The sequence below is a fragment of the Mustela erminea genome, chromosome 3 (genome assembly GCF_009829155.1).
Source record: "Mustela erminea isolate mMusErm1 chromosome 3, mMusErm1.Pri, whole genome shotgun sequence".
NCBI lineage: Eukaryota > Metazoa > Chordata > Mammalia > Carnivora > Mustelidae > Mustela > Mustela erminea.
The window spans coordinates 94,890,292-94,915,894 of record NC_045616.1 but is presented as its reverse complement, the minus strand read 5'-3'; the positions used below and the strand labels follow the sequence as shown (position 1 = coordinate 94,915,894).

Here is a 25,603-nt window from a genome sequence, read left to right as displayed (position 1 = left end):
AGACTATAGTCTATCCTTATAAATATCTTCTTTAACTGTACTTTTGTCAAAGTACAATAAAAAGAAAACAGATGAATATCATTTAACGGAACATATTAAACTGTTAAAATGTTAAAAGTATACAAGATGTATAAGGTAGCAAAATAAGAATTAAAAATAGTGAAGAAAGAGTAGCCAAAAACATGCTAGGAATTTTAAAAGGATTTTGTAATTAAAAAATAAGTAAATAAAACAAGCTATGTAGAATCCAAGGTCTAATTCCTTGACTTAGCAAAGGCAAGTCAGGTCTTTGAGGGTGAAGGTAGATATAACAACCATCAAGACAAGAAGTCACTGCATGATATTTCTGAGGATGCAGTTTGTTGGCAGAGTTTAATTCTCTAACAACCGGATAAGAATTTCTTTTTTTAATGTAGTATTCACAATGTCCAGCATACAATAAAAACTTAATAGATAGATGAAAGAGGGAAATATGATACACAACCAGAGAAAAATCAATCAATATAAAGAGACTCAGGAATGAAAGAATGGAATTAGGAGACATGAACTCCCAATGTCATAAGTAAGTTCTAAGATTTAAAAGAAAACCAAACATAAGCAGAGTGAAAATGGGAAATCTAAGTAAAGAAATGTAAGCAATAAGAGTAATGTGAAGGGCGGCAATAAAAAGTACCCCAACTGAAGCAAAGAAAGAGTAAGGCCATAAAGAAAATTTAAAGGAGTCTGAGAGACTAATAAGATAACATCAACTGTTGTTACAAAAAAAAAATGTAGATCAACAGATATGTCACATTTGTTAAGACATGGTACAGAGAAGATCATTCCTGGTCTTTTAATTACTTTATCCCAGCACTTGGATTACAGCAGACCCTCAAGAAGATTATAACAAATTAAGTTCGGGGTGGGGAAAAAAGGTATTTTGGTGAAGCAGTTAATAAGGCAAGTTCATTAAACTTGTGTTTTTCCTTTCCTGCAGTATAATGTATCTCTGCGTTTATGTGTAACTATAATTTGGTGAGGCAGACAGTCTGAGGTGATTTTTCTGATGACTCTGCCTTCCCCAAATAAAGCACCAGAGGATATCCTTTTCCTGTTTGCATCAAGATAAAGAATGAGGGGAACTACAGGTTGGAATGAAAAGTTACACAAACTTACAGAAACCACATTTTCAAGTTTAGAGAAATATATTAAGCCTAATATTAACCTTTAACTTTCAGTGCTTCTCTTTTTTGCATTCCTATTTTGAGTACTTCATTCAACCTTTTACATGTACCACTTAGGCCTTATGTTTCCTCTCTCTTTGGCCGGGGCAAGAAGGCTGTAAAATTAATCCTTCATGGTAATAGTATCCAGAATAGTCCATTCCATATTCTCTGCAATAGGTCATGCAGTTTAATTAAAGTCTTATAAAGTCTTCTTTGTCCTAGATATAATCAAGCTTTAATTACTAGTGATCCTCTGCACTTTCGTGAGGAACGATATTGGTTTCTACTTTCAAGTGTAACTAAAAAAAAAAATTCTAGATTACCCCCTAAATGCCAAGAGTGTGCTTAACTCAGCATAAATAAGAAACAAACCCTGCCTGTACAAATTTTCTATTCATAATCCACAGAAAAACTGCTGTGGGGTTCTAAGACACTGAGAAATGATATGAAAATGTCATCAAGGTGAAACTGCAGATAGAAGAGCACAACCAAAACACAAGGCTAGGACAAAGCAAACATGTTCAGGGAGTAACACATGTATTTTGTCATGGACCAGAATCTAGAATGTTCAAGTGGGGAACAGTGAAGCACTGAAACTTTTAAAATGTATGAGTAAGGTCACACCATTCTTGTAATTTATCTCATGTGGGAGTTTAAAAAATGGGAGTAAGGGCACCTGGGTAGCTCAGGCCATTAAGCGACTGACTCTAGATTTTGGCTCAGTTCATCATCTGAGGGTCATGAGATCCACCCTATGTTAAAATAGGAGTAGCCAATGGGTGCCTGGGTGGCTCAGTGGGTTAAGCCGCTGCCTTCGGCTCAGGTCATGATCTCAGGGTCCTGGGATCGAGTCCCGCATCGGGCTCTCTGCTCAGCAGGGAGCTTGCTTCCCTTTCTCTCTCTGCCTGCCTCTCTGTCTACTGTGATCTCTCTCTGTCAAATAAATAAATAAAATCTTAAAAAAAAAAAACAAAACAAAATAGGAGTAGCCAAAAGGTAAGTGAAATTCTGACCAGGACAAGGATACTTCTGACAGAAATATTAAAGTAGAAGGAAACGTGGTATGACAAAGCTAGCTAAGGTGTCAAATGAACCACCTAGTGGAGATGCGGCACCAGTTATAGAGAGACTGGCAGTAGAGGTATGAATTAAGGATTCATGCTGCCATAGAGATAGTAACAGAAGCAATGGGATTTTTTAGCGTGTTTTACTTCCCACATAGAAACTAAAAAAGATGACAGGGGATGAATATATGCCTCAGGTTTCTAAAATGTAAGTTAATAATAAATAAATATATTAAATTAATGCTTTATTTATAAATGCTTTATTTCATAATATTCCAGCTCTTGCTGGTATAAACGGACTGAAATATATAGAAGTAGTACTCAGAAAGAAGCACTCCTTATTCTAGAGTACTCTTTGAGGATACATAAAATATCTGATCCAAGAACAATCTAGCATCTTAATATATAAATTTAGCTAAATTCTAAGCTAATCTGATTAGAAACATATTCATACCAAAAGATTACTTGCATTTTATCCAGACTGTGGTAAGTGGGTTTTTTTGTGTGTGTGCTTTTTTTTTTTTTTTTTTACGTTTCCTTGAGAGCCAAGGACTTTTATTTTATTTATTTATTTTTTAAAAGATTTTATTTATTTGACAGACAGAGATCACAAGTAGGCAGAGAGGCAGGCAGAGAAAGAGGAAGCAGGCTCCCTGCTGAGCAGAGAGCTCGATGTGGGGCTAGATCCCAGGACACTGGGATCATGACCTGAGCCGAAGGCAGAGGCTTTAACCCACTGAGCCACCCAGGTGCCCCAGAACTTTTAATTTTAAACATGAAAACTCTCAAGGAGGAAATGCAGAGCACAGCCACACATTTGGCCATATAAAATGGTGTCAATAATTTTCTTGTTAAGAACTGCTGTTCAACTCTCTTCTCTCTTCCCCTCAAACCTTCAAATTAAAAATACTTGCATTATTTCACAAGGGTTTGCTTATAGTGTTAGAAGCCATGACCAGATTAGGTGTTTGCTTTTAAAATCTATGAAGTGCCAAAATTTGGATGACCAAACTACCTCATCTGTCACTGGTCAAGGTATACATACACAGGCAATGTCCACCTGTAACTAAACGGTGTATTCATAGCTTGAGTAAGTACTCCAAAGGAGGCTGGAGGTCAAGAGAACTAAGACTAAGGTCCAGTATTGATATTCCTCTTCCCTTTGTTATAGTCTGAGGATGTGACTGGATAGACACACACTATTTGGTTGGTGTTTTTTACTATATCTGCTTTTTTTTTTTTTTTTTTTTTAAAGAGTTTTTAATTTGTTTACTTGAGAAAGAGAACAAGCAGGGAGTATGGCAGGGGGTATGGCAGAGGGAGAGGTGGAGGGAGAAGCAGGCTCAGCGCTAAGCAGGAAGCGCAATGCAGGGCTCCATCCCAGGATCCTGAGATCATGACTTAAGTTGAAGGCACATGCTTAACCTACTAAGCCACACGGATACCCCCTTATCTGTGTTTTAATTGTAAATCTTGATATTCTGCATTTGGGGGGATATATTTTTTCAATCTGTTTTTATTCTGTTCTTATTTCTTTTACAATTTAGTAATTTTAACTTTAAGCTTTTCCCACAATTTTATTCAACTTTTATTTTTAACAGTAACTCTATTTACATCCTCCTTAAAATGTGTTAAATACAGAAATACTAATGTTCACTGAGGAAAAAAATAAGAAAAGCTAAGGTAACATAATAAAAACTATCCACAAACTTACTACTAATAGAAAACATTACTATCATTTGGTCCTCTTTAATTCACATTTACATTCCACGTATACAAGTATAAAATACATGTAATTATGTGTGTATGTGTATTTATTTCATATTGGTTTCTTCTGTTTCCAACTGTTTTTAACATAAATGGTTTCTATCCATTGGCTATTCACCTAAGCTTAACCTAAGCCCAGGTTTGAGGATTTTTACCTTCTTTGGCCACCCTTAAAATTTTTATCTTACCTTTTTACATTCTGACTTTAGTATTAAAACTATCTCCTTTAAATTTCTGAATTCCTGTTTTGGTTCTAGATTTCATTATTTTTGCTTCTTTTATCTATTAAGTCCTCCTAAACTAATTAACACCAACTTTTATCTTACTGATTACATTTTGCTTATCTCATGTTTAAACTATATGGCCCCCAAACCACCCTCCCTGCAAAAACCCCAAACTGCATGACTCAATTTATGTGGCCTTTGGAAAATGCAAAATTGTAAAGGCAGAAAACAGATTAGTGGTTGCCAGGGTCTGAGGATCAGAAGATACTGACTATAAGGGGGCAAACAGTACTTTCTGAAGTCATGGAAATGTTCTGTTTTCATGGCTATACTGCTGAGGATGAATTTTATTCTATATCATTATACCTCAGTTAACATAAAAAATATAATAAAAACAAACACAACTAATGATGTAGGAAACAGAATGAACATAACTTGGTACTGGAAGTTATGCTCAAAGGAGAAGAGTCAATAGTAACTTTCAGGTTTCTGGGATATGACATGTTGCCTTCTTCACTTTGTAACGGAGACAGTCCTGTAACATGTAGGACAGCTGGCAAGCTTACTTATCCACAGTTTATCCAATGTTAAAAGGACTCTTTAAAGGCAGAATGAGGGGCGCCTGGGTGGCTAAGTCAGTTAAGCCTTTCCCTTTTGCTCAGGTCACGATCTCAGGGTCTTGGGATCAAGTACCACATCAGGCTCCTTGCTCAGCAGGGAGTCTGCTTCCCTCTCTCTGCCTGCTTGTGATTTCTGTCAAATAAATAAATAAATAAATAGGTAAAATGAGCTGTACAAAGTGTTAGTAAGGCAAGAAAACCTGCAGAAGGTTGGAGCAGGGCTCCTATATACAAGGCCATAATTCTATAGCAGAAGACTTCCAACTACCAGTAGATGTGCTCCAGCCTCAGCCTCAGGTGGACAAACCAGTAGGAAGACATGCTATACACTATACAGACATGCTATAGATATTACATTAAGTACAGTGCTTCAGAAGCTTCTCCAGGATCTTGCAAAGACACCAGACACTGCTCTATATAGCCCATCATCTGGTGCAGAGTAAAGCACTGGCCTTTCCATGTGACCCTGATCTCAATCTGTGCATAACCTTTTGTCCTTTCTCTTACAACCACCTAAGGCTCTGTTCCTTGCTCCAAAAAGGTGGTAACATCTGGTTTAGAAATGGATATACTAACGAGATGAGATACCTAGAACTTAACATAACCTCATCTCTGCTGCATGTTTTCTCCTAGCAACATCTAGACATTTCCACTATGAGAAATCTATAGTCTCAACCCTGAACTACATTAATCCAGGATCAATCCTTTCTAAAAAAAAAAAAAAAACAAAGAATCCAGAGGAGCTACAGCTCTATTTTGGCTTTTTGGTATGTAAGCATCCTTACTTCTTCCACATGACAATTCCTTTGGGGAGGGGCACCATACCCGGAATGCAATACTCTGAGAGGCTCCAGAGTCAACGTACTTTTTAAGTGTACTTTTAAAAAGTCACTTGTTCCGTCTCGTACAAAATGGTGAACAAGAAGAATTCCTTGTTCTGTCTACTATAAAATGCTAAACAGGGAGATGTAGATGGCCACAGCAATGACCTCGTGGAGAAAAGCTATGCATAATCCAAAAATGGAGGCTTTTTTCCATTTTTTCTCTGCCTACAAACTTCCCTTGAAAGGAATGCGGATTTTCCTAAACCATCTGAAAATAATTCAGTAGACCCACAGCCCAAAATGTTTTCCATGAGCAAAAATAACTCTGTTTCAAAAGACAAGTAATATGTGGTAGCCACCTGCCACCTGTCACTTAAACTGTGGCTGGTCTGAACGGAAATGTACAGTAAGGTTATATTAAATTCTGCCTATGGGAGACTCCCACACCCCCATACTGTGCATGCACCGCCTGGCACCTTGGGGCCAGGGCCACAGCCTGGGCTGGTGGACTCTTGCTGTTCCATCTTGTGTCCTGCTTGGCCTGCTACAGAGTCACCAAAGCAGGGAGCAGGAATGCTGCATTCCAAGTGGCTCTGGAAAGTCGGCTGTGGACTCAGGTCATCGGGCAATTCCACCACATCAACGATCAGCTCAAAGCTAAGCTCCCCAGAGGATCTCAGCTCCTCCATGGCACTGATCCACGATTAGGTCTGCCCAGTTACCATGGAGCCACTGGCCACAACAAGCCCAAGAGAATCCCCCAACATTCCACCTGGAACTCTACTAGCAACTGGCAGCCTAGAAAGGCATGTAGGCTTTCTGAATGTTGGGGCAAGCCCTTCTCTGTCTCTCTCTCAAATAAATAAAATCTTTTTAAAAATACCAGCTAGTAGGGGCACCTGGGTGGCTCGGTGGGTTAAGCCTCTGCCTTCGGCTCAGGTCATGATCCCAGGGTCCTGGGATCGAACCCCACATCGGGCTTTCTGCTCTGCAGGTAGCCTGCTTCCTCCTCTCTCTCTGCCTGCCTCTCTGCCTACTTGTGATCTCTGTCAGATAAATAAAGAAAAAATCTTTAAAAAAAAAAAAATACCAGCTAGTAAATTAATTTTGATACTAATTTTTACATGTACATGTTTGCTTTGGATTTTTATTAAAATAATTTTATACTGTCTTTGGAAGCCAGAATTTTAAAAATTTAACTCATAATTTTAAACTGTGTGCTGAAATGATAATATTTGGATATATTATGCTAAATAAAACACATTATTCAAATTAATTTTACCTGTTTCCTCTTTTTTAAGGGGGTATACTAGAAAATTCAACAGACCCTTTACAATGAAAAACAATCATAACTATCTAGGATTTAAATAAAAACTTAAAAAAAGAAAAAGTTACTCTTTTAAGACTACTTACAAAACACTCCATTATAAAAAAAACACCCTTTTTGTAAGTCTAAATTAATTTGTTTCAAGAACTATTTTTTAACAAAGCAAGTATCATATATAATGAATTCCCTTGGACTAAAGACATTAAAAAGAACATTATATTCATATATTCCTGAACCATATCTAATCACACTCAAAAGATTGCTTCTTTAATTAAGCTTGCAAATTTGAAATAATAAAGTGTATTTTCCCAAAGACATTCTGCCTGAATTTCATACCCTTAAATTAAAAAAGATACGTGACCACCTAAAGCACAAGCACGGATTATCGGCAGAATAACAAAGCCACAGGCACAGCATACAAACTCCTAAGGTATTACCTGATAGATATCAGATAAACTGCTGCTCCCAGAGTCACTGGCGATGCTACAACCGGACTGACTAGAAGACACATGAGTCACCTGTGGATGAGGGTTGTCTGTGATGTGCATCTTGGTAAGATCGGCCGGAAGCTGCAGAAGAAAAATAACTTAAGATATTCTAAACATCAAACACTACCTTTTTATCAGCGTTGGTGAGGAATGCATAGAATTACTGAATCACTATACTGTACACCTGAAGCAGAGCACTGTATATTAACTACACTGGAATCAAAATACTTGATTTTTTTTTAATAAAAAAATGAGTTTTTAACAAGTTGTAACTTCTGTAACAAATATTTGTTTTATGTACATTACTGTGCAATTTCATTTCTAACTTAAATTTTCCACTTTTATGAAAAATCTTAGGAAATTATAAGAACCAAATTAGTACTCTGACACTGTTACTCAAGCCTAGTGTGGAATTCCACTGTGTAGATTTCAGGAGACATTTTCATTGGTAATGGTATTTCATTGGTATTTCATTGGAAACACTTGGCCCCTCTTTTTCTCCAAATGAAACTATCAGCTATTGCCACCTTCAACTGTCCAGAATGCACTACACACACACACCCACACAAACACACACCCCAACATAAAATGGTTATTCATACGGAAAAAAAAAAAAAGAAAAGAAAAGAAAAGCAGTATCTCCTGTTAAAGTACAGCACTTGGTAGCAAGACTTAGAAAAAGTTGATTGCATTCCAAATTTCAAAAACTCTGTAGAGCTCTTTTCACATGATACTGTAGTAGTATGTAGTTGGCTCCTAAAAAATTTGTTAGTAATTATGATGACTTAATTAATGTCTATGCTAGGTAAAGGGATACAAGAGACACAAGGAGGATATACTATCACACCATCTTTAGTATGGTCACACTTTTATAGGGGTACAGGTTTTTTTTTTTTTTTTTAAAGATTTTTATTTATTTGTCAGAGAGAGTGAGCGAGAGCGAGCACAGGCAGACAGAGTGGAAGGCAGAGTCAGAGGGAGAAGCAGGCTCCCTGCGGAGCAAGGAGCCCGATGTGGGACTCGATCCCAGGATGCTGGGATTATGACCTGAGCCGAAGGCAGCTGCTTAACCAACTGAGCCACCCAGGCGTCCCTATAGGGGTACAGGTTTTATAATATCATTCATACCAAAAATAAACCAGAACAACAATAACAAAAAAAACTCACAAAATCAATGCTCTAAGAATTACAGTAGGAAACACATGACTGCACTCCAGAGTAGTGAGAGAACGTTTTAAATAGGAGTCAAGGTGATATACTTTCCAAATAATTTCTCTGCAACTTGCCATGCAGGAACATTAAGAGAAATGAATTTACTTTTTAAAACAGAGGTTCTCATTGTTTTAGTGCAAGAGAATGTTGAAGATGAACACAGTAAAAACTAAATAAACCCTAAAGGAAAAATGGAGAAGTCTGAGTTCTTTTATCTTAAGAGTAGTCACTATATTTATAAAAACCAAACACAGAGGGATGGCTGGGTGGCTCAGTCGGTTAAGTGTCTGACTCATGATTTCAGCTCAAGTCAGGATCTCAGGGTCATGAGAATTAGCCCTGCATCAGGCTCCATGCCCAGCAGGGAGTCTGCTTAAGAGTCTCTCTCCTTCTGACCCTTCCCTTCCCTTCCTAAAAACAAACAAACTGTACACAGAAATGACATCACACATTCCTCTGCCAATAAGGGTAGGTTATCTAACTCAGATAAATGTTGTAACTAAGATAAACAGAAAAGGTGGAATATACACACATAATCTGGCCTGTAAGGTTTTGCTGATGCTTTTTTTTTTTTTAAAGATTTTATTTATTTATTTGACAGAGAAGCTGGCTCCCTGCTGAGCAGAGAGCTGGAGGAAGGGCTCGATCCCAGGACCCTGAGATCATGACCAGAACCAAAGGCAGACGCTTAACCCACTGAGCCATGCAGGTGCCCTGGTTCTGCTGATTCTTAAAGAGGGAGAGGAAGAGACTCAGATGCACTTCAACAGTCACTGGTTAAAAGAGACAGAAGTTATATTCCAAGGCCTAGAATGGAAAGACCACCCTTTGGACTGGGAGTCTGGAAAGAACATTATACTCTAGGAACGACTGTGATCCAAAAGTAAATTGATGCCTATTTTAGAATAATATAAATCCCTGCTGTTGTATTAAGATTATACAGGTTTACTAGTACTTCCAGTCAACTACTGGAAGCAAATAGGAATCCTTACCACAGGAAAAAAATCATACTAGGTCTCAAATTATTTAAAATATTTTGCACATACGAAGCCATTGCTCAAATAAAAACAGGCAAATGAGAAGACAAGACAGCACTGATGAAAACTAAGAGAAATAATAAACTTTAGAAAAGAATGAAGAACCTTCAAATAACAGAATAATCAGATTATAAAACGACTGTTTTTAATATACATAACAAGGGTAGGCAAACATTTTCTTTAAAAGACCAAAGAACATATATTTGATACTTGTGCAGGCAACATACAATCTCTGTAGATACTTCTGACTTTTTTTTTTTTTCCTTAAATAACGCTTTAAAAATGTAAAAATCATTCTTGGCTCACAGTTCATACAGCTCACTGGCCGTATGTTTTCCGATACAGCAATACATGATACAGGCAACTGAACCCTGAAAAACACAGGTTTGACCTGTATGGCTCCACTTATGCCTGGGTCCAGTTACATGTGGATTCTTTTTAAATACACTACACTAAATATATTTTCCTTAGATTTTATTCATGTTTTCTTTCCTCTAGCTTACTTTATTATAACAATACAGTATATAATACATATAACATATAAAATATATCTTTTTAAAATATTTTACAAAATATTTCTTAATTGACTATGTTATTGGTAAGGCTTCCAGTCAACAGTAGGCTATTAGTACTTAAGTTTTTGTGGACTCAAAAGTTACACATGGATTTTTGACTGTGCAGGGGACCAATGGTCCTAACCCATGTTGTTCAAGGGTTAACTCTACAAAGAAAAAGACAAGAACTTTAGCAAAGAATAATTACCAAAGAATAAAATGCAAATTCTAGAACTGAAAAGTAAAGTTAAGGAATTAAAAAGTCAAACGTGGACTCAATAGATTTGACAGAGCTAAGAAGAAAATTAGTAAAGATTGGCCTGAAAAAATATCCAGAATGAAGCATCAAAGTAAAAAAGAATGAAGCTGGGAGAGAATGGACAAGAACCATAGGAGATACAGTGAGAAGGTAATATCTGAATAATCAGAGTCATAGAAAAAGAGAGACTAAGGCATAGAAGATAATGGCTGAGCGCATTTTTCCAAACAGAAAAAAATTGAAAAGTCGGGGATCAAGTGGCTTTAAGAATGACCAACAAGGAGCGCCTGGGTGGCTCAGTGGGTTAAGCCTCTTTCTGCCTTCAGCTTGGGTCCTGGTCTCTCTCTGCCTCTTTCTCTCCTCCCCTCCCCCCCCGTCAAATAAATAAATAAAATTTTTAAAAAATGACCAAAAAGATATATAACAAAACCATACCTATGTTAACTAGGGTGAAACTAGTGGGCAAGGGAAAAAAAGATAAAGAGAAGTCTTAAAAGCAGTCAGAAAAAAATAAAAAATAAAAAGACCACTTGGACAAAAGCAAAATTAAACTGATAGCTGAACTCTCAAAAGAAATTTGAAAGGCACAAGAGAATGAAGTGACATCTCCAAGAGCTAAAATTCTATACCCAGCAAGAAGAGTCCTTGGAAAAAAGGCAAAATAAAGACATTTTCAGAAAAATAAAAATGAAAACAAATACTCTCCAGAAGACCTACAATAAAGGAAATCCACAGGGAGAAAGGAAACAATTCCAGATGGAGGTTTCTAGATGCAGAAAAGGAAAGCCAATGAAAACAGGAAGTATGTCGGTAAATCTATATGGATACTGACTACATAAAATAGGAGCATTAATGTCCCAACACACATATAGAATTAAAATACAATATACAACAACAGAATTTAAGTCTCGAGAAGAGTAAATGAAGTTACTGAAGTACTTTTTCTTTGCAGTGTCCATGAAAATGTAGAAACAGACTTCACAGATGAAGCATATATCACTGTAATCTCTGATTTAAGAATAGTAAAACTGTGTATAACTATGAAGTTTACACAGGAGAAAACATTAAATAAAAGGAAAAGTATACACCATGCAAACATAAACCAAAAGAAAGATTATGTAGTTGTATTTCAGATGAAGTAGACTTGAGGGAAAAGCATTAGAGACAAAAAGGGGATATATTTTAATAATAAAATGTTCAACACTAGGGTGCCTGGGTGGCTCAGTGGGTTAGGCCGCTGCCTTCGGCTCAGGTCATGATCTCAGGGTCCTGGGATCGAGCCCCGCATCGGGCTCTCTGCTCCGCAGGGAGCCTGCTTCCCTCTCTCTCTCTCTCTGCCTGCCTCTCTGCCTACTTGTGATCTCTGTCAAATAAATAAATAAAATCTTTAAAAAAAAAAAAAAAAGGTTCAACACTAAATAAATATGTACCTAAGCATAAATATATAAAGCAAAAAATGGCAACAATAAAAGAACTAGATGAATCCACAATTATGCTGTCAATTTATACCAAATTTTCCAGTGACAGAATAAGCAAATAAAAAAAATATGTAACAACAGAGAAGATAGGAAAAACCATAACACACCTGACCTAAAGTGCATGAACACAGAATAATGCAACCAAAAACTTCAGAAGACTCTACCTCCATCTCCCTGTGCCTCTTACCCCCATGTTCTCTCTCTCTTATTTTTTTTAATAAATTAATTTTTTAAAAAGGCAGAAAAATCAATGAGGTATCTCTAACTGGTTACAAGAATACAGAAATAGTGATGGGACTATGTCTCAGCTCAAAGATCTACTTAGTTTCTACCGTTTCGACAGAATTCAACCAGAAATTCGTTCATCTAGGAACGAAGTTTATGAAATACAAAGACTGAAAATCGTTTTAAAAGGTCATATGTTTGGTTGAGGTGTCAGGAGTGGGAGATGATCCATACTCCCAAGATTCCCACAGAGGTTAAGACCATGGAGAAAGAAGTTATCCATCAACGTAACACAATGAACCAAAGCCAGAAGAAGATCAAGTCTGCAAATTGGGTGGGTAATGATACTTTTGATAAATCTTCACCCTGACTATACCCTAAACGATAAGATTATCTCTACTTTACTAATGAGAAACTGAGGCAATAAAATTAAGCTGTTAGCCACAGATCTCTCACTCAAGTAACTAGTGGAGTTAGAGTTAAAACTCAGAACTATCTGATTCTAATACTCTCTGCTACACTCTGCTTTGTACCAGGAACTCTGCTGGTAACAAAGATAAAACCAGATGGGTCCCCACAGTCTAACAGTGAAGAGCAGACAGAGATTCAGAAGTATACAGTATCAGGGCGCCTAGGTAGCTCAGTGGGTTAAAGCCTCTGCCTTCGGCTCAGGTCATGATTCCAGGGCCTTGGGACTGAGCCTCGCATCAGGCTCTCTGCTCAGGAGGGAGCCTGCTTTCCCCCCTCCCCCGCCTCTCTGCCTGCCTCAATGCCTACCTGTGATCTCTGTCAAATAAATAAATAAAATCTTAAGGAAAAAAAAAGTGTACAGTATCTCCTTTCTCCCTCATGAAGGAAACTTAGATCAACATATAGGAATCCCTTCAACCTCTTCATGTGATGAGAATAATGATAGCAACTACAGCTACTGTTTGAGTACTCAAACACCACATGTACCAAATATGTAAGCTAGCAAATATATCCTTCTACATACTTTTTACATAGATTATCTCATTTAATCATCAAACAACCAGCCAAGGTAGATGTTATTATTATACCCAATTTTCACATTAGGAAACCAAAGCCCAGAGGAGTTATACAAGTTTCCCGAGGTCACATAACTATAGGAAGCAGGGAAAAACTGCATTTGAAAATCCAGGCAGCCTGACTATAAATCAATTGCTCTTTCCTACTTAGTTGTTTCCTGATACTAAGTTCCTAACATCCAACGGCTCCTTTTCTTTATAACAAAAGAGGCAGAAAGGAGAAAGTTTTCCTCCAATAGGAATCCTGGATTTTTTTTTTTTTTAAGATTGACTGATTGATTGATTGATTGATTTCTTTGACAGACAGAGGTCACAAGTAGGCAGAGACAGAGAGAGGGAATCAGGCTCCCTGCTGAGCAGAGAGCCCCATGAGGGGCTCCATCCCAGGACCCTGGGATCATGACCTGAGCCGAAGGCAAAGGCTTTAACTCACTGAGCCACCCAGGTGCCCTGGAATCCTGGATTTCTTAAACCTTCTCTGCGGTCTCTCAGCTTATCTGCCCCTTTTCCTATTCCTTCTACCCCCAGTAGGGAGTTATTAGCTTACCTTTAATGAGCAATGTCAATTCACTTACCGCGTCATCCTTCTAGCCTACCAGGTCTGGCAAACATTCCTATTTTCCACAGTTACCTTATCCATTTCCTATACCCAAACTTCTGAGCTCTGCTGGAGCTCACATGTCCGTGAGGACCAGTGTCAAAGTTCAGTTTGCGGGGTGGAAAGGTTCCTTGGCTAACAGCTTGAATATAGACACAGATTACGAAAAAGTACACAGTCTTCTGAAGACTCTGTATACATATAAAGGGAAAGAGATGTATAAGAGGCTAGAGGTAGGGCACCTGGGTGGCTCAGTGGGTTAAGCCGCTGCCTTCGGCTCAGGTCATGATCTCAGGGTCCTGGGATCGAGTCCCGCATCGGGCTCTCTGCTCAGCGGGGAGCCTGCTTCCCTCTCTCTCTCTCTGCCTGCCTCTCTGTCTACTTGTGATCTCTGTCTGTCAAATAAACAAATAAAATCTTTAAAAAAAAAAAAAAAGAGGCTAGAGGTAGAACATAATCTTCAATGACAAGCAAAGTATTGTGATTTTGAATCCTACAGGTAATAGAGAGCTACTACAAGTTTCTGGGAAGAGCAATGACCTAAGATCTGCTGTATGTCTCAGGCAGACTTAAGCCAAGAAAGTGTCTATTTTTCTGACTCAAAGTTCTCTGTAGGTCCAGGCAATACTTTGGGGCAGCTTCTTTAAATGCAAACTCAGATACTACTTTGGTATTTTGGCTCTGCCATCTCCATACAGGGCCACTTAAATCAGAGCAGCAGGAGAAGAGAGCTGCTGGAAGAGATTGCTAAATCTTGCCAGCAACCAGGGAATTAAAAATGTAAACAAATAAATGTTCATGGGATTGGCAAAAAGAAAGCTTGATAACACAAAATACGGGCAAGGCTATGGAGGAAAACAATATTCTCATAAATTACTAAGTTATGAATTGGTATAGCCACTCTGGAGAGTGATTTGGGGAGTAGCCACTTTGAAGAGCAAACATTAAGATTTATTACACTTAACTTCATAAACCTATGACTCAACAGTTCCTCTTTGGGTATCTATCACCAAAAAGCATATAGGTGTGCAAGGAGGAATATGTAAGAACATTCATTATAAACAAAGTGTAATAGTTTGAATTAAAGAAAAATAATCACAAGAATGACTAAGTTGTTACAGCCTATTATGGAATACTGTGCGACAGTTGAAGGTATAAAGCATACCTGTATAAATCAAATCTAAATAGGTCTCCTAGCTGTACTGACTCAAAAAAGTAACGTTCATGAAAATATAAGAGTCATTTTTTTTAAAGCACAAAAACATGATTATATGTTTTCTGTGTACATATACTCATCTAAGTTTGGGAGAAGAGATTTGGAGGAATATATCCAGGCAATCAAGAGCAGTACTTTTTAGTGAAAAAGAAGTATCAAGGCTGGTAGCCCAAAAGGCATTTTGGCATGATCTACAATATCCAGCTAAAATATTTCATTTTTGTATGGAGAAAACATTTATTAGAATGCTTTACAAGAACATGTTAAGTACTAATATACCTAATATATAAAGTGGAGCCAAGACTTTGGGTCTTAGGACTGAGCTCCGCATCAGGCTCCCTGATCAATGGGGAGCCTGCTTCTCTCTCTCCTGCTCCCCCTGCTGTGCTCGCTCACTCTCTCTGTCAAATAAATAAATCTTAAAAAGAAAAAAGAAAAGAGATTCTGAGGCCCAAAAACACACTTTGGAGACTGTTTTATGAAGACAATCTAAAATGTCTCAGAAGTCCTAAAGGAAATAGTCATATATAACCACAGTAGCCTTGGGTATATTACACTAGTACTTTGCGTGAGGCAAATGGAACTATAAGGGAAGCATACATTCTTAGTTCATTAGCTTTACTAGAAGATGAGGGTTGGAGAGACACTGACATGTGTATCTCCCCACTGTAACATTTTTAAAACCAAAGAGCAGGTTTCAATCAATACTTGCACTTAACAGTAGGTTTATTAAAAGTGCAGACAGACTTGTTGAGAAAAGAGGAAATCAGTTTAAGAGTGCAGGAAACCAGTCACTGCACTGAATGAGGAGTGTAGCAGGAGATAATGGGAGAAGAGTCCCACAGTGTCTAGTAAATCACAGCTAAGACTCTGACTTAGTCTGAATAAAGTGTGCCCAGAAGGGAGTTGTCAACTGTACCTACGCAGACAGGTAAAGTAAGGGTCAGATAATGACCTGCAGATTTAGCTGTGTGTAAAAATGAAAATGGAATCATTGCCTTGACCAGTGACCATAGAAGCACCTAAAAGAAGGCAAAGAGAAACCAAAGTGATGATATCTCTTCCACCCAGTAAATAAATCACTTTAGGTAAACAACTTGAACAGACCAGGAAGGTGAGTTCTCAATCACTCAAAGAGTATCAACCTCCTGAAAAAATATGCAAACACACTCAACTAAGAGAAGACTTTAAACATGAAGAAAGAGCTAAGCAGACAATAAGGGAAACGACTGCCATTCATGAAATGAAAAGTTATTAAACAAGGGTGGCTGTTAAAAACCATCACTTGAGATTTCAGAAATGATTAATGGTGTGGGAAACAAAGGCATAAGAGAAATTATTAAATTTCCTTACTACCTACAGCCCATTGACAAGTCCTTGAAACAGGCAGAATGACATTCCTCTAGGGACTTAACTGCCTGGATGTTGACAGTTTGCTAATGGGAAAAGGCAATCCTAAACACCACCCCCCACCCTAAAAATCTACTTTAACATATAAAATTGCTTTAGAAATTTCCTTTATCTCTAAACCCCACCTAGACACGTGTGGCAATCACTCCTCTCCCACAAGTATAGGGCCCACCAATATACATCTGAAGGGTCTCATGATTAAGATTTTATTAGACAGTAGTAAGTGACCTCTTCCCAACAACAGTCAGCCCCCTCAAGCTCCTGGAAACCTTGCTTCCAAAAGTCTTTAGTGACTTATGCTTTCCCAAACCCCCTCACAACTTGGAAGTATACAATGGGTCACTCTTCATGACTCCAGTGCAGCTCTTTCTGCCCACGGGTCCTGTCCCTGTGCCTTAATAAGACCACCTTTTTGCAACAAAGATGTCTCAAGAATTCTTTCTCGGCCATCGGTTTTGAACCCTAACGCCTCTCCCAAATCAATTAATACAACGATTACATTGAGAAATTTAAAAGATGAAGGGCAGAACAGCAAATGGTGACAAATGGAGAATCAGTGAGTTAGAAGATCAAACTGGAAATGCATAGAGTGAAAATAAAGTCTGAAACAAGTGTTTAGAGATAATATGGACAGATCCAGAGTTCCAACATCTACAACACTAAGAGCTGCAGTTTTCAAAAAATAAATTTCCCATAACTGAAGACCAATGGGAATAAAGATTCCCATTGAGAATCTTGAGAAGAGCTTGCAAGTCCCAAGAAAACAAAACAAAAAATTAGAAAATCCAAAATAAAACCTCATGGCATCAAGGATAAAAAGAAAAATCCAAACAAAACAAAACAACTAACCAATGACAAGAAAAAGAGATTACTTAACAAAGGACTGAGGATTATAAGGAGCCCAGACTTCTAATTACCAACAATGGATGTGAGAGATGGCACATTAACTTTTTCAAAGTGCTAAAGGAAAAAAAAAAACCTTTAAATTTATTATTTTATATATAACTAAACAATTATTTTAAAAATAAATATGAAATAAAGCATTTTGAACATACCAGGACCTAAATAAAGTTCATCTCCTCCCCCCACTCCCTTATCTGGCTTCTAGGACTATTTATTCTGTCAAGAAAATGAATTCAGAAGTAACGAAATCCAAGTAGTAGAGTGGGCAAAACACATGAATAAATAAAATCAGTAGGATGTATTGGAAAGCCAAGAGAACCAAGTTTAAAAAAATTAACCACAGGTTTAATGTGTTTGCAATCACAATCCAGAGTTAAAATTCCAACAGCAGTAACATGAGAGATGGGGGAGGGGTGGAAAGAAGTCATACTCTTTCCCTAATACTAATTTACATAGTCAAGTACCAATCACAGAATCCTGCTCAGATAGTATTTGCTGGCGTTTAATCAACCCTTAGAATCTGATTTTTAAAATCCCCTTGGCTCTTCTACACTTGTTAAACTTTAAATCAAAAGCTGGTTACCAATACCACCAAAGACTATGTTTTTGTTGGTATTCTAAACAACAACCCCTATATCTTATTCTTGATTTTCCTCAAAGCTTTTTCACTTAGTCTCATCCATTTTCCTTCCACAGGTTTTAAATCTTAGTAGTGTTACTATCAAGCATTAGCAAAGCGTGGGCCCCACAGGTGGCATTTGTACTATGGAGGCCACCCATGCCTTACCAGATAGTACAAATGAAGCGCATACCTATACCTATGTTTCTCTCCATCTTTTTACATTTCAATCAGCTGTTTGCCAAATAGACTGTGAATTTAAATGTATTTCCAGAAGCTGCGTTTAAAAAAATAGCAGTGATGCTATCAACAGTATTTCTCCCTTAGTCACCATCAGTAGGACAACCTTTAAACAAAGACATGATTTCATCTTAGGAAATGCCTCTATTGTGCCTGTCTCTATTCAACAGAACCATAAAGAAATCCTGACACAGCCAATGTTACAATTAAAGTGCTTACTAAAACATACAGTTTCATAAAACAAAACTAAAAATTCACACTTCTCTGGGTTTGTTTTTGAAATTTACATACTAGGAAAGATAACTTGAGTAGCATCAAATTTCAGATCTATATAAACAACCACTATTAACAATACAATTTATTAAATTACATTGCATATTTTCCTAAAACCTAGCATGTCCTGTTGTGTAGCATTTTGCTTTTCTGTGAGTTAATTTTGCTTTTTAAAAAGTGACAAATGTAACAGATGCTATCTTAACATCTCAAGCTACTAATGATTCACTTACAACTATTTTTAAAATGCTTAAGAACATAAAAATTTTTTCATAGACTTTTCATACTAAGTATGTCCTTCATATTACTTCACTGATGAGTTATTACCCTGTTTTCCTAAAATTTTTGTGTAATATAAAAACATATAAATATAGAGATTAGACTAACACTGCTAAATGCATCGACCATTTAAGGAAGCTATACAATACAATCAGGTTAAAGAGCATACTCACAGAGAAGTACAGAAATAGCTATAACCAAATGGTTCAGTCTGAAGACAGTACACCTCAAATACATTACATTTTAAGTCTATAGATTATTACGAAGGTATTTTTTCAAATCCTCTTAGAGATACATTAGAATACTTTAGAGATTCCTTTAAATTGAAAAACAAAATGGCCATGAGATTGAGCTTTTTTACATAATGCTTTGTAATACTTATTATTAAAGTTTAGGAAATGTAAGAGCACAATAAAGCTCGTTTATAATTCAAAGTAACAGAATTTAAATTTAGTAACTAGATTATATCCATCTCCAAGAAAATAATAAACATTACTTACTTTGGAGGCCCATGGCTGAAGACAATTGGCATAACAGCGAACAAGAAAAGCCATTTCCTGGGCTGGAAAGGGTAGTTTCCTTTTCAAACCAGAGCCACAGGGATGAGTATGTTGACAAAATTCTGTTAAGTTTCTTTTTACAAATCATACGCCATTTGCAGTGTTATATAAAGGCAGCTTCTCCAAATCCCTTTCAAACTGAAATCAGGAGCTTTCAGTAGCTCAGAGTATTGTTCTAAATAACTGCAACAGTTTTCATCACAATGTTCACTTTTAACAAGCAAATCACAGTAAATCAAGATGTTTACATTTCTGGCTCAGTACATACAGACATACACATGCTTCTTCAGGCTCCTGGCACAGACATGCACAGTAGTAACACACAGTTAATACAGTATCAATCAAAGTAAATAAGGCAACATGCACCAAATCTGTGTTCCTGGATTCTGAGAAACCCTTCCTTTCTGTAATACAGCTTTGTCTTTTCTTCAACTTATTTCATTCTGTAGAGCAAGCACTGCAGTAATTCTTTTGCATCGGAAGCAAACCAAACACTGTATCCTTAAAATGAAAGTTTCTTCTTTATCTTCTTAATCACCAAAGGTTAAAAAAAAAAAAAATCAACCGATGAGCAAGCAAATGGTAGTTAGAAGATATATATATGCTCTAACAGGTCTGTCCTGGAGAACGCCTGAAAATATCCAAAATTGAAATTTTCTCTTTTTCACATGCACTATTTACAGCTCTGCAGTACTGCTTCTTGTTCTAATGCATCAGTAAGACAGTAATGTTGATCTAAGTCTGGCTTTTCTGGTTGAAAATTTATATATGATGACACAAAAGCACTATATCTTCTACTAAAACAAGACTATATGTTACTGTCTTAATTCCTACTGTCCTTGCCTGTTTCACAGCAGCTCCCTAAGGAGAAGCTCCTATTGATTCCATGCTCTGCAGTAAGATGAAATATCTAATAAGAAGGAAAGAGAGTGGGAGGAGAATAGAGCTAAAAGGATGACATCACCTGTATAGAAAGCCTTCAGAAACTGCATTAGATCAATTGGCTACTGTATCTGCAGATGTAGCCCAAAAAGCAATTTACTGAAAACACACACACACACACACACACACACACACACACACCCTTTCCTGAGACATGTCAGCAAGCTAAATTCTATAAGAAAAAAATTGGCTTAAAGCACCTCTCTGTTTCACTTTAAAAAATCCATCTTGATTTTTAATTCTGTGCATTGATACAGAGCTTTATTTGGGAAGCTAGATTTCCTATTATTATTCAAATTTAACACAGTATTGTCCTCCCAAGGGAAAATAATTAGCACTGGTAAAATACTTGCATTACAAATATGTAAGGCAGCCTTCCCCTCAGATGTCACATAAGTGTTTGCTACATTACTAAATCAGGGGTTTCTGCTTGCAAAACTTAATTTATCAAGTAACTGTTCTAAAAGATACAACCTTTAGGATACTCTTAACATTAAAAATATCAAAGTACTAAGTAGTAAGATTTTTATGTATATATTTAAATGGAAACAATAGAAATTCATTTTGCAAAGAAAAGCTGAAAAACATCACTAGGCGTAACAGTCGAGTTGCAGCCTATACCAACTCCTCTGAGGAAGAATAACCCATGCAATACGGTACTTTCCTGCAGCCCGGCACTCAATTCCTAGAAAGACACAGGATGCCAGTAAAACTCAAAAGGAATTAGAGAAGAAAATCATTATACCTGTTTAAAAACTAGCACTTGGACTAAAAAGTAAACATTTTTCTATAAAAATTCCAGAAAAAAATTAAATTTTGCCACACCCTATCCAATCTAAAAACAATTCCTCTAGCATCCACCCTTACTCTTCACACTTCTGCCACAAGGAACCTACTGCAGATACTCCTATAGTTTGCACTTAAGTTTGTAATGGTGCCTCCCAATGGCCAAAAAATGACATAGTTTCCAATGATAAAATGCTTAGTACATCCCCAGACAGCAAAATTTTGAGAGTTACAATCAATGAACAAAGCAGAGTAATACAATTATTTTGCTTTATTCAACTAACACTAATTTTGAGGGCAAGAGATGTGCAACTTAGGAAGAGAAATTATTACCTGAAAGATGGGTGTTATTACAAAGGACTCCACTGTCAAAGAAACATCATGTCATTAGCTCCACCAAATAAAGAAAAAAAAAAAAAAGAGTTCTTTAATACCTCTGGGCAAAGTATGACTCACTTTCTGAACAATACTAACCTGCCAATCTGAATTGTACTGTTACTTATAAAAGTACAATAAACTATAGTAAAGCTAAATACTATTCTGAACAAAAGTAAGTCATGCTTTCAAATTATGTGATCACTTACGTACTTAGATTTCCATAAAACTTAAGAATCATATTTCTGGTGAAAGTTTCCAAAGAATACATACAAAAAATTTGCATTTAAATGTAAAATTAAATCTCAAAAATACAAATAAGCATGACTAGCTTTCTAAACATAAAACATGGTAAACATATACAGGTTGATTTTCAAGCACCAATATATTTTCTCAATTATTGTTTTTTAAATTATTTATTTGCCAGACAGAGATCACAGGCAGGCAGAGAGAGAGGAAGAAGCAGGCTCCCTGTGGAGCAAAGAGCCCAATGTGGGGCTCAATCCCAGAACCCTGGGATCATGACCTGAGCCGAAGGCAGAGGCTTTAACCCACTGAGCCACCCAGGCGCCCCTCAATTTAATTATTTATAATAAACTATAATGTGTTGGAGTTTTAACACTATGTTAAGCATTCAAGAATAAATTAACTGAAATCTAATTTTGAGCATTCATATTTTGAAACAGAAAAATGATAGCAGGCACTCTATGTAAATGAAGCCCAACAATTACTAAAGATAAATTTCTAAGACAAGCCTTTTATACATAAACATTAGTAACATGACTCAAGAGTAGTTCAGTCTCATTGACAGATAACAATTACATTCATGTATGGTACCAACAGGATTAAATTATAACCAAAAACAAGATCATAATGGTCATTTCCACCACCCCCTTTTTATAATAAATCATGCTGATAGCACACAAAGAAGGACCTCAAGCTGAGCAAGAGAGAGCCATCTCTTAGCTGCTTTAAGAAACTGCTGCTCTGTGTATGAAATGCAATCCACTAGATGCCATATGTTAGAAACTACTGTAGTAAACAACAACTCAGCAAAGGAACAACTCTCTTTTCCTATAGCATGGCCTGTAAGTGAAGATGACATCATCCTTTTCCTTGTTCTACCAATCACCTCATAGTATCTGCCATCCTGGGGAACTGTATGGTGAACAGAGCACACAGAATCCCCCTGCGCAACAATACCATCAAAGAAATACACAGGTCAAATCCTATATTCAGCTTATGAATCCACCAGCATTCTGAGGATATGCTATACCACACGATTTCTTCAGGAAAAAAATGACATAACCTCCTAATTAATGAAGAAAGAAAGAAACATCTTTTGAAGACAACAGTCAGTAATTTGTCAAGTAACTAAAAATATGATTAAGTGAATAAACACTTTTTCACTTCCATCATTTTTAGAATTTTATTATGATCTCATCTTACCAATTCAAATGAAGTAAACGCAGCAAGGGAGAGTGCCCTGATCTACACATTATCTAGGAACCATCACCACAGAATAGCCATTTAAGAATACATTTCCCCTGTATATGAAACATCATGATGTTAAGCCACATGAGATTAAATCTTTGGCTTCAGAAGGGTCTGCCGCACCACCATAAAAGAAAGCAATCGACATACATTGGTTTTGCAAAGCTTCAAACCATTACAAATATATTTATAAAAATGTAAATGCTATGTAGCTAATAATTAAAATATGTTGACTGTAATATACTGCCTCTAAACAAAAATACAAATGAAAACATCAGAAATATTGCATGGAAAGCCAAAAATGAGGTTCTGACAGTTACTAAACTATACATATATTTCTTACTTAGTAAACAACACTGAAAAGGGGGGGGAGGTCATCAAAGATAAAATTATCAGAGGATATACATTCTTGACATTATAAAAACAAACTGACAATAACAAAAACCAGATTTATAGTAATCTCAGGCAAGGTCATATTGTTTATTCCCCATCTGCACAGTGAAAACTGTAATTATAACTTGGGAGAAACCAAATTCAAAAGCAGGTAAAGAACAAAGAAAAATTATGTACTACCACAAAATAAAGAGGCCCCTCGTTCCTCTATTTTAGTTGTAAGCATTTGGTCTTCAATATAAATTAAGTGTGCTGATTTATATAGTAAAAACACTTTAATCCTTTAGAAGAATGAATGACCCGTTACCATAATGTCAGAGAGGTAACATCCAAGCCCTTGTAAAGGATCATATCAAGCTTTTCCACCTCTTCCTCACCCCTTGCTTAACTTTAATATTTGAAATGAATCCTCATTAAATTATCAGACACGATTAATTCTAATTACTGGTGCCCCTCAGGAATTCCTCTTTTCAAAGTGCATTCTATCTATCTATCGCTCAGCCTTTCTGAAAAAAGGGAAGCCAGAGCATCAACATTCTCCTCCTATTAAGAAAAAGTGCGCTTCAACACACTATCAGCTATGACCACTAAATGGTCAGCACCATGCTGCTAAAAACCCTGCTAAAGCTACCAGCAGGACACATAGGCACTATGAAATATGATCCTTCCTTAGGGAGTGATCCAGGAAGAAAAAGCAAAGGAGAGGGAAGCCTTCATCATCAACTAAGGTGATGTAAGCTTCTATAATTAGAAACAGTGAAACCGAAGGAACAATAAAAAGGCACACCATGCTTCCACTTTCCCCCAAACTGTGCAGTTGTAGGAAGTATTTTTTTACTCATTGACTCACATACAGGCAAATAAAGAACATGTTCTACCTGTAATCAGTCAAGTGTGCTACCAAGCAAAGCTAATATAAGTTGTATTATTTTCTTCCAAAAAATGGGGTCTACCCAGTAATTAAAATAGAGCTACATATAAACATAACTGGAAAAACAAATGTCATTTTAATGATTGAACTGTTGAGAATACGGTCTCCATCTCCAGAATCCCAGAATATATTTGAGACCAACTTTAAATCACTTCTCTAATTTTTTTTTCACTTCTCTAATTTTAATACTGCCTTTTCTAGTATTATGAAAGCCAAATGCTGAGTTCAGCATAGTTTCTAAACAGATAACAAATCAAACAAAATGGCAAAAACATTCAGCATTTATCTGTTTGCTGTGTCTCAGGAGTTATTACTTTCCAATTGGAATGCTCTTAAAAATCCATACCTTGGACCACTGGTATACATTAATAACAGAGTTGCCTCAGAAAAACTTCAAAAGAGCTTCCAGTAGCAATTATTGTATAAAGTGTTTCAAGTACGTTAAAAAATTTCTCCAATTCTGGTTCCCTGGGCAGATCCAGAGCAGCATGCCCTGCCCTCCTTGAGCTCCCAACATTCATGAAGTAAAAAAAAAAAAGTGAATGATAATTTCTTGAAATGATTAAGCTATCAATACTTATACAGAGCTATAAAAATAATTTTTATATCCTTAATCCAGTAGCTTAACTTTCACAAGTTAATCCTAACAACAAAATCAGAGTCCATTTATTCATAAAGTTGTCCATTAAAGGGACAAAAAGCAGAAGCCTCGTGAGAGTACTTTCTTATACTCATAAAACATAATATTACTATTAAAAATAATGTTTTAGGAAAAACTTAATAACCTAAGAAGTAGAGAACAGAATTTATAAATATCCAGCATTATCTAAATTAGAAGAGCTAAATTAATCAAGATACTTTTCCAAATCACTAGTAACACTAGCTATCTCTGGGTTGAGGATGACAGCAAGTTTCTTTCTTAACATTCTTCTATGTTTTTACATTTCTACAATGAGCATTTTCTTCACAAATTAAAAAAAAAAAAATCTGGGGCGCCTGGGTGGCTCAGTGGATTAAGCCGCTGCCTTCAGCTCAGGTCATGATCTCACAGTCCTGGGATCGAGCCCCGCATCGGGCTCTCTGCTCAGCAGGGAGTGTGCTTCTCTCTCTCTCTCTCTCTGCCTGCCTCTCTGTCTACTTGTGATCTCTCTCTGTCAAATAAATAAATAAAATTTAAAAATCTTAAAAAAAAAAACAAAAAAACCTGCTCGAGGCAGCCATTTGTCCTAACTTAGTTTGATTACATTACCATCC

At 36.7% G+C, this 25,603-nt stretch overlaps 1 protein-coding gene across 1 annotated transcript in view; it reads right to left on the bottom strand.

Annotated features, from left to right (window-relative positions):
* The window catches only part of RAPGEF6 (Rap guanine nucleotide exchange factor 6), a 196,720-nt gene that overhangs the window by 89,508 nt on the left and 81,609 nt on the right, over positions 1-25,603 (bottom strand). Inside the window, 1 exon segment of the mRNA XM_032336811.1 lies at positions 7,469-7,600. Coding sequence (XP_032192702.1) covers positions 7,469-7,600 — 132 coding nt within the window.